The 13,589-nt window shown below is 33.9% G+C and overlaps 2 protein-coding genes across 2 annotated transcripts in view; both read right to left on the reverse strand.

Moving 5' to 3' along the window:
- The window catches only part of LOC136818479 (probable ATP-dependent DNA helicase HFM1), a 28,157-nt gene continuing 14,568 nt past the window's right edge, over positions 1–13,589 (reverse strand). Inside the window, exons 3-6 of the mRNA XM_067074812.1 lie at positions 1,298–1,348; positions 834–901; positions 450–576; positions 1–185 (exon numbers count right to left, since the gene is read on the reverse strand). Of these exons, the coding sequence (XP_066930913.1) occupies positions 1–185; positions 450–576; positions 834–901; positions 1,298–1,348 (431 nt within the window). The remainder of the gene's footprint in view (positions 186–449; positions 577–833; positions 902–1,297; positions 1,349–13,589) is intronic.
- LOC136818419 (triadin-like) lies at positions 2,992–13,540 on the reverse strand. The gene is made up of 17 exons (XM_067074754.1): positions 13,388–13,540; positions 11,343–11,482; positions 10,594–10,720; positions 10,223–10,321; positions 9,715–9,828; positions 9,065–9,097; positions 7,967–8,539; positions 7,716–7,781; positions 7,440–7,527; positions 7,130–7,171; positions 6,820–6,909; positions 6,430–6,497; positions 5,492–5,538; positions 5,015–5,086; positions 4,737–4,852; positions 4,471–4,568; positions 2,992–3,994 (listed from the first exon to the last, which is right to left on the reverse strand). The coding sequence occupies exons 1-17, from the start codon at positions 13,413–13,415 to the stop codon at positions 3,804–3,806; spliced, it is 1,992 nt and encodes a 663-aa protein (XP_066930855.1). The 5' UTR covers positions 13,416–13,540; the 3' UTR covers positions 2,992–3,803.

The raw sequence follows: 13,589 nt of genomic DNA on the forward strand, positions 1-13,589 counted from the left end.
TTAAGGAAAAAGGTGAGAGAAAACAACTCTTACAGGGGTAGTGAAAACAATGTGTGCTTTGTGGAGTTCTTGGAAATCATCAATATCAGTATCACCAGTGAGCTCTGTACATTTCAAAGCAAATGGTCCAAACTTGGAAGTCCAATCTTGATATCGTTCACTACATAATGCTTTGATTGGTGCCACTAAAAAATATTGATTAATTACTAGATGTCTAGGTAGCATACCCGTTGTGTTTTTAATAAGAACATCAAAAATTCATTTAAAAAAACAAACTATATACGATGTCTTTAGATATTCTCAATTATTTGGGTTTTTAACCCTAAAAATGTTTTTATCATCGTATATAGTTTTATTACATAAAAAAAGTGAATTCAACAACTCCGAACAAAGTAAACTTATATGTTATATTAATAAGACTCTTACCAATACAAGAAAAACCAACTTACAGTATACTATTTTGTAGGTGAAATTTGTAGTACTGAGAAGCAATCGTATAATGCTCATCTCAAATATGGCAGTTTTGCCTGAACCAGTAGGTGCACAAATAACCATTGGATTATCTGAATACATCACCTTAAAGAACAATTTGTTGATAAAACATAATCTTTAAAATTAGTGAAAATGGAACGAAAATGAGGTAAATGAGAAAAACCTTTAAGAATGATTTTCAAATTAGTCTGATATTTTAAATTACGTCCAAGTCAGCCATATAGAGCAGCCTCTACTTTTTCTGGTAATAGAGTAATGTAACATAATGTTCTGAAAGCACTTCTGACGTTTGAGAACACATTGAGAAATCTCCATGCACTTTAAAATAAATGTTTGATTACCTCATCAAAAACTTTAGACTGCAATGCATTGAAGTATGCAAATGGAAAAATTGGCCTGTATTTTTCAGCTTTAAACATAAAGAAATTAAGGAAAAAATGAAAACTGCTGAAGCTTTTGAGATATGGTTTAACAATGTAATAAAATAGTAGATATATCTGAGTATACAGGATTTCAACCATTAAGCCGGACCCTACATTGCCATACCATACAGGAATATAGAAATCCTTTTACTCCTAGGGATAACTTAAAGGACAAGATATTTCAGAAATCTTTAAGGTTACAACAAACCAAATTACCAGGGAGTCTGTTAAATGACGCGCCTTACGCGCTCTAAAAAAGGTAGAATTATTAGTTTTTGCATTTTGAATTTTTCTTTTTACTATTGTCAACACCTTGCACATTCAAAATCAAACAAGGGGACTTCTTAAGAAATATAAAATTCAATTGAAGGTTGAAAAGATACGGATTTCATGTATTGATTTCAGATTATGAGATCCATCATCATCATTGCCGACTAAAAAAAGAATGTTTCACTTATTTTCTTCAAAATTTAAAAACATTACTATTCATGATATGAACCACTGGAGAGTCTTCTGAGAACTTTTAACATTTTCCACCCAATACGTCACTTAAACAATAGAAAAAATGACGTATCGTACAAAAACAAAAAAATTGCATAATTTTGTGAAGTCATTGCAGTGGTGCATATCATGAACACACTGTTTCACGCCATCTCATTTTAATGTGATTTAACATGGTCAATAATTTCCTATGAGACGATTGATTGCGCAAGACCTGTTTCAGTTCCCACAAGTAATTTGACAGTCAGATGTGGTTTGGTGATTTTCATGTCTTAGGGTACTTGAGTTTTTAATCAAATTCCATTTTCCTTTTTTATGGGAAATGTGTTGTTATCATATTTATTATAATTATAATAATAATAATTTATAGATGTGTAGGTCTATTGACCTCTACCAAAACAATCTAATTCATACAGTTAGACACAGAGCTCATGTTTGCAATTTCTTCTATGCTTTCCCCTACAAAGGTGGATGAGGGATAGATGATATCATCTAAATATCATTCACACTTCATCAAGTTACCATCTGGATGTATCATCCTACTATCATCAAGAGATGATACCTTGATGATATGAAATTTTTAGAAATTTAAAATTCATCAGACTATCATCCACTGATCATCAATCAGATGCTACTGATCATCAATCAGATGATAAAAAGGATCATCCAACTGATGATTCCGAGATGACTTCTGGATGGCGTTTGTGGATGATATTGGGATGAATCCTTTTTTTGTTTGAACATCATCAAAGTATCATCCAACTTTAATCCATTAGATGACTTGATGATATCTTGCTGATATCATCAAGATTCCATACAAAGATGATATATGGATGATATTTTAGATGATATATGGATGAAAGTAAAAGAAATGTGGTATATCATCAATATATCATCCATCATTACCGGAACTGGCATATTGCAAGCAATATAAATTTAGGAAACACAAGCACAGAATTAATATATTATTAAACAGTAATTAAGTCAGCTGATTGTTATTTCAGACACCCGATCTAGATCATAGAAGCGCTATACTCAAAGTCTCCCGGTTTTCGTTTTCTTTTTCTGGAGGATACAGAAGAAAAAGATCCACCATTTGGAAGTGTTGTGGGGTATTGAAGTTAACAACAGCTAGAAGTTCTGACTTGAAAAGAAAAAGCCTGAGTGAATTGTCATCATTTAAGGCCACGATTAAAAACACTATACTATTCGATAGTTCATTAAAGGCAGAGGGTGGGAATAAACAAGTTTAATTGAACCTTACCAAGACTTTTCGATTCAATTTTGACCGGCTAGTATACAGTTTTCTTCCAAATCATGCATGGCACAAAGATCGTCGATTTCATCCATCATTTACATTTTTCATTTTGTTAATTTTTATTTATTCACTGTAGAGAAAAAAGCGAGAATAATAATAATAATAACAAACAATTTGTTTATTTAAAAACCTTGTATCTGGAACAAGAAATAATTAGCACTTTTGACATTTTCTTGCTGATCTGCCATCAAAATGCATCTCTAAGAGGTACTTAATGCAAAATTATTATGTATTTCAAGTACGAAAGAGTAAAATTCATAAGATTGAAACCATTAAGGGTTTTTCTTTCAAAATCTAGAGGAAACTTTTAGGCTGAAATCCTGGAAAGCGATAGCAACCTGAGGCTAACCCAAAGAGTTACTTATAATAAAAATTGTGACTTTGACAAGCGATGAAAATCATCAAAAAGTGCATAAAACTCAGTAGAAAATTTCTACAAATTAAAACACATCTATATTCTTTGGAACTATACTTAAAAAATGGCTAAAAAGGGTGTTCAAAAAATAAGATTTTTCTGAGAAAAAGGTTAAAGTGGGCTGGTATTCTCATTTTATCCAGACTGAAAAAGAGTTATCCAAAAAATAGTGACATTGTCTGGAATTTCTGTTATCAGACTTTCAATTTTGAAACTGGTGAAAATATTCTTAAAATGAGGGGGATGGGTGAACTTAGCAAAAATGCATGTCTATTAAATGCATGTGTACTTATATGGATGACCCAAATTAAAACAAAATAGTCGAAACTAACATTTGAAATGACTATACATAACCAGTAAGGTGAGGTCAATACCTCAAGGGAACTAATTTTTGTGGGAATAAATTTTCGCAGAACTTCTTCTGAGGTGCAAAAGGAATGGCGCTTTTTCAAGAACTAATTTTCGCAGTTGATAACCTCTTGCAGAAATTCTTTCGTTTTCTTGAAGGGTTTTTTTAAGGGTTTTCAGATTTTTAGATGTTTAGATTTTTTTTAAACCCAAAGCACCAAACAAACCCGAAAACACGAAAATTAGTTACCCACGAAAATTAGTTTGCTTAATAAGCTGTTTCAAAAACAATTTAAAAGTGGAAAAATTAGTTTGAAGGCATTTCATCGTCCATCCACTCAGGATTGACTGGCCAATCTAATTCTGGGTCCCTCATATATCTTTTTGCACTAGTCACTGTGCGTGTGATGAAGGTATTCATCCACTTTTCATCAATTTCAATAAGTCCACCACCATCAGCCTTGGGTAGGCGTACCTTGCAGTTGACTTTGCAGAACGCTGAAAAAGAATTTGAAATTATATTATGGTAAAACTCCTTCTCCAAATAACAAGAAAGTTCAAAGTATGTTAATTTGAGAAGATAATAACCATAACCATTTTGTTTACTAAATCAATATTTTCGTTACCTTAAAGGAAGAAATTTTGGCGGAAAGAAAATTTGGCAGATTTGGCCAGAATCTGCCAAATTAAGTTCCCGCCAAAATTTCTTTTTTCCGCCACCCGCCAAATTAAACTTTTTGAAAATATGATCTCTTTTAAGGTGTTTTTGCATTTTTTTTTGCTGTTTTTACGCCATTTTAAGGATAAAATTTTCAGCAAACGCCAAATTAAATTCCCGCCAAATTTAATTTTTTCGTCCATCCGCCAAATTAAATTCCATCTAAAAAACTTTTTCGGCCATCCGCCAAATTAAATTCCCGCCAAAATTTCTTCCTTTAAGGTATCTACCAAGATAGTCCAATTAAAAGACCTACCAGTGATTGCATCTAAAATGTGCTCAGGGAATGGCCCTGATGTGGGTGTTGTTTGGCCAGTCAACCCGGCCTGGCTGATTCTTTCTTTCGTGAACAGTCTAAAACGCGTATCAATGCGCTACATTAATTTTCTTGTGAACAAAATTTTTTGAATCGAAGATCAGAAATTTTCACAAATCAGCATGGTTTTTCACCTTATTTCTTTCATTTTTATGCGGTTCTAGGTAAAATTTGCAATTTTAAAAATTTTGTGTGGAATAAGTTACCTTCGAAGGAGATATGGCACACAATTGTTCGCCATTTTCTTGAGCAAGGCCTTGCAGGCAGTGCGCGGTCGTACAAACACTCCTGTGTCCCGAAATAGTTCCACTTTCTTTGTGCTCTGAGATAAAATAAAAATTACCTTGACTATCAAATTTGATCCAGAACAATTGCAGAAAACTGTAAATATTATTTCAAGATCAACAGTAATAATAATTTAGTAGAAGTAGTAGAAGTAGCAGTAGTAGCAGCAGTATTAGCAGTAGTATATATATGTACATACTGTATTTGTTGCCTGGCTTTGGATAAGACCCCGCAGCCTTTCAATTTCGTTGGAATTGGTGATAATTGCATTCTACATAGAAATAAAAATAATGTGTAATCACGGATATGCTATAATAATATAACAATACACGGATTTCAAATTAAATTTTTGCGTAGCTTGTTCTTTAATCCTATGTAATTTGCATGGGAAAAAAATCAAGCATTTCCGCCTTTCGCTCTCTATGTTTACTTGATATTTTTCGGGCAGGTAATTTAATTTGAAACCTGTGTATTATTTTCCATCTCCATTCGAAGTATTCTAAATTATCTGAATTATTTATACAGCTGTCAAAATTTAATTATACTTCTCAAACAATTTAATTTTCAGAATGAATTATCTAGTAAAAATACTTTTTTAACTATGTAAGAAACTGGTACTCCTAACTCTTTCTAAATTCTTATAAATTTAAAATTTACAATCTGCTTATAACTTTACCGACTGCATTCCTATTGTCTCGTCTCTATCAGCAAGCACTTGTTCCTCTAGAAAAGCAATATAAAATAAAAAACTTTGAAGTCTTTCTTGATAGAAAAAAGGAAATAAAAACAAATACGTAGCGAATAGTAAAAATATGAAACAAAAAATCCTCATAAATCATTTTATATGGGTTGTACTTATAATGTGTACTTAGCTTATATAAGGGTGAAAGTCATATAAAAGGTCTAAATTTGATGTTTTGGTAGTTCTTTTATAATCTTTATTGTTATTACATGGCATGAACCCCCCCCCCAGCCCGCAGGGGGGGGAGGCTACAACCAAAACTTTCCTGAAAAAGGCTGGGGGCTGGATTTTTTTTTTATTTCTCTATGGGTACCTAACTTTTATACAGTAAGGTCTGGGGGCTGGGGAACTATATAATATATCTTGCTTTTATCTAATCTATCTTTTATCATTTCTTGACATATACTCAAGTCACAGGGGGTAACAATCACAGGGAGTACCTACTTTCTTAGGGGACCTAAACCCCTGGTCCATGCCATGTATTATCTAGTTGCCGAAACACGGTAATTATATGGCATAAACATTTTCATGAGAATTTTTCCATTTTCCATTTAATTTTTTTTATGAGCGCACCAACTTACTGTGCATAATATGACAAAGGAGGTAAAAAGGTTCAGCACAAAGTTTTACGTTTTAAAAAAGTAAAAAATATGTAATAGTTATCAGAAAGTTGTGAGTACAATACAAGAAATATTCTACGAGTTCCAATTTTTTTTGCATCATATTTTCCGAGCCTTTAGACAAGGAAAATATGCGAAAATATCGAGAACGAGTAAAATATTTCTGTATTGTAGAGCTTGCGTCTGATAACTGGTTTATCGGTGACCCAAAAAATGCACTTTCTGTTGAGTTGAAAAAAGCAAAGAACTCACTTTCTTCTAGCTGCTGTCTCAGATGAAAGAGATCAGATTCTTTTTTCCAGCACTCTGAACATGGATTTCTAAAAAGAAGTCAAACAGCTAAATTCACATTACATTGTAGAGGCAGCATGATAATGAAAATATTCCAAAGTCAGAATGTCAGTATTACAGCCGGAGGGTGTCCTTAGAAATTTTTTAAAACTGTTTTAAAAATTTGTGAAATTTTAAGTCCCCAGAAAATCTCAAAATTTAGAGGATGAGGATGATCATTCCTTATAAAATTATCCCATTAAATTACACAGAGTGAACAACCTAATATCATTGGACAAATCCATCAGAGAATAGCGAAATGTGACCCAAATCCAGGTAACCTTTGTACAATTTGGGTAACCTTTCACTTACTTCAACAAGTCAAGATACGGGTTTCTTGATGAGCATGGTTTTGTTGTGACACCACCAGGGACACTGCTATGATGAGGATCTTGTTGATAACTAAAAATGTATCAATTATCTAATAAACAGGGTGTACGTTACGGAGAGTTGTAATTTTAACAAACTAAAAAAGCAATGGCTGTATATTAGAATCACCGATATTGCAATGACAAGATTAGCACACAAATTAGAACAAAGTGTTTTTGTGCATTAGACAGCATCACAACAAAACAAGATTGTATAGAGCCTTAAAAGTTTAATATTTAACTTATTCATTCACCTGTTTGTGACTTGATCTTGAAAAATTTTCTCCATAACTGTTCTATAACCATAAAAAGGATGACAGAATTTTGGTTGAAATATAACCTGGATTGGATGACTTAAATAATTTTCCCAGAGGAAAAACAATTTTAGCAATTGGCTGGAAAATTTAACTTAAAATTGAAATTGTTAGATGTCAACAAAATTTTTGACGGAAAGTAATATTCTCAAAATTTTGCCAAATCTACCAAATAACTTTTCTGAAGCAGCTTAATTATATAAGGGAACTAACATGAAAAAATATTTCAAAATATCAAGCAGAAAATTACCTATTGAGTTCATAGGTTTTCAGTTTGGATTGTGCAGCCTGTGCAGTTTTTAGATTGTCTTTCTCTCTTTGTTTGATAATTTTTTCTTCTGAAGAGGGAAAAAGAAACACATACAATTTCCTACAGGGGGCATATGATTAGGCCATGCCTAAGTTTTTGCAAGATTTATGCCTGGATATGCTTTATATAAAAAACGTGTATCTGAGTTCTCCAAACTGATGCTGCAAAATAATAATAGCTCTTCCGAACAAAATACACTGCTATAAGTTGTCTTACCAGCTTGTTGAATTTTGGTGAAGTCAACTTGATTGTCTTGTGGTTTTCTTGCTGGAAATGGGTACTCTAAGTAATGAAATATTGTGATATTTTATCTATGGAACAAAGAATCTTTTGTAAAAATTTTATAAAAATAAAGGTTTTGACGGTTTTATCCTCTTAATTTTGTCGGCAATATTTCACTTTTTCACAAGTTATAGTTTAGTGAAACTGGCAGAAAACTAAAACTGAGATTATTTAAAACAATTTACCTGGCGAATCAGCACTTGTTGCTTGATCAATTCTATTTGGTGTGGCATTTGTTGGATGATCAATTCTATTTGATGTAGGACTTCTTGGATGATCAATTCTAGTTGGAGTAGCACTTGTTGGTTGATCAATTCTAGTTGGAGTAGCGCTTGTTGGTTGATCAATTCTAGTTGGTGTAGCGGTTGTTGGTTGATCAATTCTGTTTGGTGTAGAACTTTTTGGTTGATCAATTCTGTTTGGTGTAGCACCTTTTGGATAATCAATTCTATTTGGTGTAGCACCTTTTGGATAATCAATTCTATTTGGTGAAACCCTTGCTGGTTGATCATCTATATTTGGTGTAGCACTTGCTGGTTGATCATCTATATTTGGTGTAGCACTTGTTGGTTGATCATCTCTATTTGGTGTAGCGCTTGTTGGATGATCGATTCTATTTGGTGTAGAACCTTTTGGTTGATTAATTCTGTTTGGTGTAGCACCTTTTGGATAATCAATTCTATTTGGTGAAACGCTTGCTGGTTGATCATCTATACTTGATGTATTGCTTGTTTGTTGATCATTTTGCAAAAAAACACCTAAGAACATAATATAAACTGGACTTTACAGTTGGTTCGAAATGCAAGTCACAGGACACAGGTCCCAGGTCAACGATGATAGGTCAATTGCAATCTATGCCATTTAGAAGGAAAATTTTTACAAAAAATAAAATATTACCAACAATATCATTTTGAACGCATTTTTTGGATTGTCATTTTGCATAATATATCTGCATAATATGATCATACGATCATGTTTGTAGAAACATGTTATGTGTTGTTATGATGTTATGTATTCATATAAAATAACAATTTTATAATATTTTTATAGTCTGTATTTTGATAACCTGTAATCTGTGACCTGCAACCTGTGAACTGCAAACTGTGTCCTTATGTGGCCAGAGTTTTCTTTTAACTAAAGTTGCAGCAGATGTGAACAACTAAATTTTAGATAAAGACAGCAAGAATTGGATAATAAAAAAACAAATGGCCAATTTCCTGGCAACAAATAGTATTGTCCCATTTACAATGGGAAAAATCTGAATACTAATAGCAGATAATTACCTGGCATTGGCTGTCTTGCTAGGGCAGCTTGTTCTAGAAGATGGAGAAATGAGAGACACTATAATATTTTAGTAGAAGTAGCAGAAGTAGCAGTAGTAGCAGCAGTAGCAGTTAGTATTTTATTGTTTTTGTAATATGGTCAAAAAGTTATTTTCAAGGGTGATGTATGTAAATTTGACCCCAAAGTATGTTAGTTCTAACTGTACAAAGTGTAAAAGGGTGGTGGTGTTACTAACTTTTTTGCCAAAAAGCAGTCAAGTAGGCATAATGCATTGTACTAAATGCTAGACCCCCTGCCTCATGCAACAAACAAGAAACCATGAAACATGTACTTTTTTCTTGTGTTGTTGAGGCATGTTGCACTGAACTTCAAAGAACTTTGCTAATGTGTTAACCCCCCTTTCAAGATGAACCTCACCCTCATCCCTCCTCCCCCATCATTCGATTAAATAGAATACAAATAATTTGGTGTAGCACTTGTTGGATCATCAATTCTATTTGGTTTAAGGAGATTATTTGAACATCGCTACCCCCCCACATTATCAAGGGAACTCCTCAAGCTGAATTTCCCCATTATTATTAAACATCTCATACCGGCCATACATGATGCTTGTTTGGTTATAACAACTTAATTTAGATTTAAACTGTACCTTTGAATTTTCTAATTTGTTTTAATTTAGCAGCGACTTGGGCTGCCAAACAAGCATCCTCATCTGTGCTGTTTAGGCTAATGGTTGCTGCTTCGTCATTCTGTACAATTACATCTAAGAACACATTTTAAGTTAATTAATATTGGTTTTAGCATTTAGTTCTGTCCTAAAAATCCAAGTTTTTTTGTGTTGAAAATGTTGACAAAGTTAGAGCTCCCTACAGGAGAAGGGTTGGCAGCTCTGGACACCATGATTCAGTGGTCAAAGTAGACATTCTCATGTCAAACAGAAATGGGGTTTTACACACCAAGCTAGGCCACATTTTATGGGGTCTGAGCCTTGATTTTCCAATGTCATCAAAAATTATCAGAGAAGTAGAAATGAGACTATCTGGTCTAGATGATGACAGAACAAAATTGCAACCAATTTTTAGAAAGAACGTTATTCTTGTCTACTATGTATTTGATACGTCTTATGTAGAAAGTACAAAGATTATGAGGAAGTGTACTTTTATCTTTTGGTGTCATTTTCTTCTTCTGTTTTTTCTCTTTTGGGGATTCTGTTTTCTTTCTCGTTTGTGCTTTCTGTTTCTTTTCTTCCTTCCTTTCTGAATAAAATTTATTTTTGGCAAAGATTTTGATATATCATAAACATCAATGGAAACTGAAAATGGCTTACATTCATCGTTTTTACTCTTGGGAATCTAATAAACAGGTAGGGGGTCTGGGGATAAGGGGGTGTATGGAACAAAATGAACAATGTCTTGAGTGGAAAGGTTTTGAAAAGAAGGCTGATAGAGAAAATTTTGGGCAAAGAAGAGGAGCTTTTTTTGCAGGTTTGTACTTTTTTCACAGTAAAGCAGGTTAATATTATACTTACTCTTGTTTGATTTGACAGATGTTACCATGGCTGGATAATATCTCATGGGATCCTCTAGTTTGTATAGTGCAAAGACCATCTGATCTTTTTCTAAATCGCTCGCATCAATCAAGGGAGTGTCGAGATGCTAAAATTTGAAAATGTGGAACATATTTAGAAATCAGTGTTAATTTAAGAGCCATTTTTTCTAAGAAATTTCAATGTGTGAACTTGATGTCTCAGATTTTGCTGAAATTTTGAATTTCAGTAAGATGATGTAACAAGATTCAGCTTCATATCTCAAGTGGTTCTCAAGATATAGCAGATTGAACCTTGAATTCTTAGTGGAACTTTACCTCTCATAGTGAGAAACTCTGTGGGGAATAAACTTTGGATATTAATAAAAAATTTTCATAAAACAATGATGTCATCAAAAAATAAAAAATTGCCAAAATTCAAAAATTTGCTTTTTTTCAAAGAGTTCTAACTTGGGACAGTCTGATAAAATATGGGATAGCAATTCGGCCATCATTTTACTGAACCTCCAAAGTCACTTAATTAACATAGTTGCAAATCTCATTGAAAACAAACTTGTTGTCAAGAGAGATTTAACAGTAAGTGAAAATACAGACCAGAAAGTCAACCATCCCATAATATGACCACTCGTCCCAAGTTAGAGCCGTTGACGATATTAACATAAAATATTATTGCAAAACTTATAAAAAACATAATAGCCAAAATTGAAATTTTTGATTTTTTTCAAAACTTACCAATTGTCCTGTGGTATGGTTAAACTCATCTGATGGGTAATCAGTTAAGCTACCAACAATACGGCGAATTACATAGGTGGCAGCCTCTCCTTTGGAAACAATCCCGTCTTGGTACTTTAATTCCACTGTGACGCCAGTCTCTGGAAGATAGAAAAAATCTTGTCTAGGAACCATTCAAAATAATGATTATGCTCTTATTAGAGGAAATTTCAGTTCGCCTGGACAGTGTAGACCTAACTCTCCACACAAAAATTACGGGAAACGCGTGTCTGGACTTTGTACCCTATGCTGCACTCAAGCACTTAAGCTTTCCTTTTACCAGCGTCGTTTATTTTATCCTTTATGTTTAAAATCACGAAAATGTACGTAATGTATTATGTGATAATTCAATAGAACTAGAACTAGAAGTAGAACTAGAGCCTAAGTCCCGCAAAGGCAGGACAAAAATCAGTTTTTTGAAGTTTGCAAAAAAACGCCACATAGAAGATCTTTCAAATTCAGTATGTGAATAGAGCAGTAAAAAATACAACTTATCTATTTTTCCTTTTTTTGCAAAAGTTCTAGGAATGAAAATAAAGGGATAATGATAATTGAATAGACCTTTTTTCAAAGAGGACGTCCTGTTGAATAATTGTGTAGTCCAGCCATAAAAACAATGATAGAGCCATGCACAATTATAGTATCATGCATATTGTAATAATTATGCATGGTTTTATCATTGATTTTCTGCTGGACTACATAATTATTAAACAGGGTGGCCTCTTTGAAAAAAGGTCTATACTATCCATTGATGACCCGCGGCACTATCGTAAAGCTAGAATCGCTACGCGTACTCTTCGCTTGAGAAAATGATTGACAGATTGTAGTTTTTCACCCGCACAGGAGTTTGCGGTGCGTTCTCGGCTCAATCCTCGGACTGCGCTAAAAATGGTAGACTGAGCTGTGATAGATCATTTCGATGAAAGTTGTTGGAATGTTTACAAGGCTCTTGACAGAAAATCGTTTGTTTTATTGTCAATGATGACAGTGCGGTTATTAATTTTGTTAGATCTGACAAATTGATGTTTGTAAGTGCACTTTATAGTTTTGATTCCCATTGAAGAATCATATTCTGGTTTTCATGTTATTAGATGCTGGTTTAGAGCTTTAGGTCTACACTGCTGGACATAACATTTGGAAGTGAGAAGGTTCTTGTTTTTTTACAAAAAAGATATATAGATATCGATTTTTGCTGGCAGATCACGTGACCAAATTCTTGATTGAAGCGAGCGGGAGTTGTGGTCATACGTCGCATGATGTTTTCCCGTGTTTTGATTTAGCAAAGTTATTTAGAAAGTTTAACCACTTATCGATGTTTTGATTTTTTCTAACGGGGATTTCCGTTCATAGCTAAAATATGGTTTTATGGGATTGAGCTTGCAACACTGGGCAAGATGGGGCGTGATGGGGCAAATGTCGGGGGAACGAAAAAAAATTTCTATTCCCGGACAAACAAACCGTGCAGCGAGATAAGTGAACTGCAAGGCCGCATAAGTGGACGTGTGTTCGCAAGTAAAATATGGTTTTATGGGATCAGGCTCGCAACACTAATGGGCCAAATGTCCCGGGCGAGGAACGAAAAAAATATTTCCTATAGCCCTGACAAACAAACCATGCAGAAAGCGGGCAGAATAGAGATTGTGAAATTGAAGCCCGCCTAGGCAATCACCTGATAGTTTAGGTACGTCGCAGGGATCGCGCATCCAGTCCGGCTTAAGTATCAAAAAGTTATGTTAAAATCCCCGGGCACAAAACAAGAAAATCTCTGGAGTCTGGGGAATCGGGGCAGGGAGTCGTATTTGAAGGTTTACAAACCCAGGATCAATGTGCTCTCTCTTCAAAAACTAGCATCAATAGTTTCTTCGCAGCCCGTCTTTTTCAAAATTTTACTTTCATTTGTTATTCGAAATTTCCAAAAGGGGGTTGGTGAAAAAAGTTTGTGTCAAATAGTCAAATAGTCTACAGATTGCTGAGAATAAACGGGTATTTCTATCATATCTACTCACCTTCGAAATCAAAGCTTCGTTTAACCATTTTCTGTTTAAGTCTAACAGTCTCTAAGTTATAAGTTAAGAAGTTAAAGACGTAGTTAAAGACGCTCAGCTGAAATTTGGTTCCAACCAGCTACAACCAGAGATGCTGTGTTTGGCGGGAAGAAGCTTCACTATTATTACGGTAGCGAGATTTCTTTTTTTACTTTGAGGTCCA

The sequence above is a fragment of the Clytia hemisphaerica genome, unplaced genomic scaffold (assembly GCF_902728285.1).
Source record: "Clytia hemisphaerica strain Z4C2 unplaced genomic scaffold, Clytia hemisphaerica genome assembly, whole genome shotgun sequence".
NCBI lineage: Eukaryota > Metazoa > Cnidaria > Hydrozoa > Leptothecata > Clytiidae > Clytia > Clytia hemisphaerica.

What these genes read in the sequence shown, in the direction of transcription:
- LOC136818419 (XM_067074754.1), bottom strand. Translation starts at nt 13,415, where the DNA reads ATGGTTAAACGAAGCTTTGATTTCGAAG. An exon ending in CCGTATCTTGACTTGTTGAA is followed by an intron (nt 6,498 to 6,819) that starts GTAAGTGAAAGG and finishes ACTTCTTTTTAG; the next exon opens with AAATCCATGTTCAGAGTGCT. An exon ending in CATTTTAGATGCAATCACTG is followed by an intron (nt 3,995 to 4,470) that starts GTAGGTCTTTTA and finishes ATTCTTTTTCAG; the next exon opens with CGTTCTGCAAAGTCAACTGC.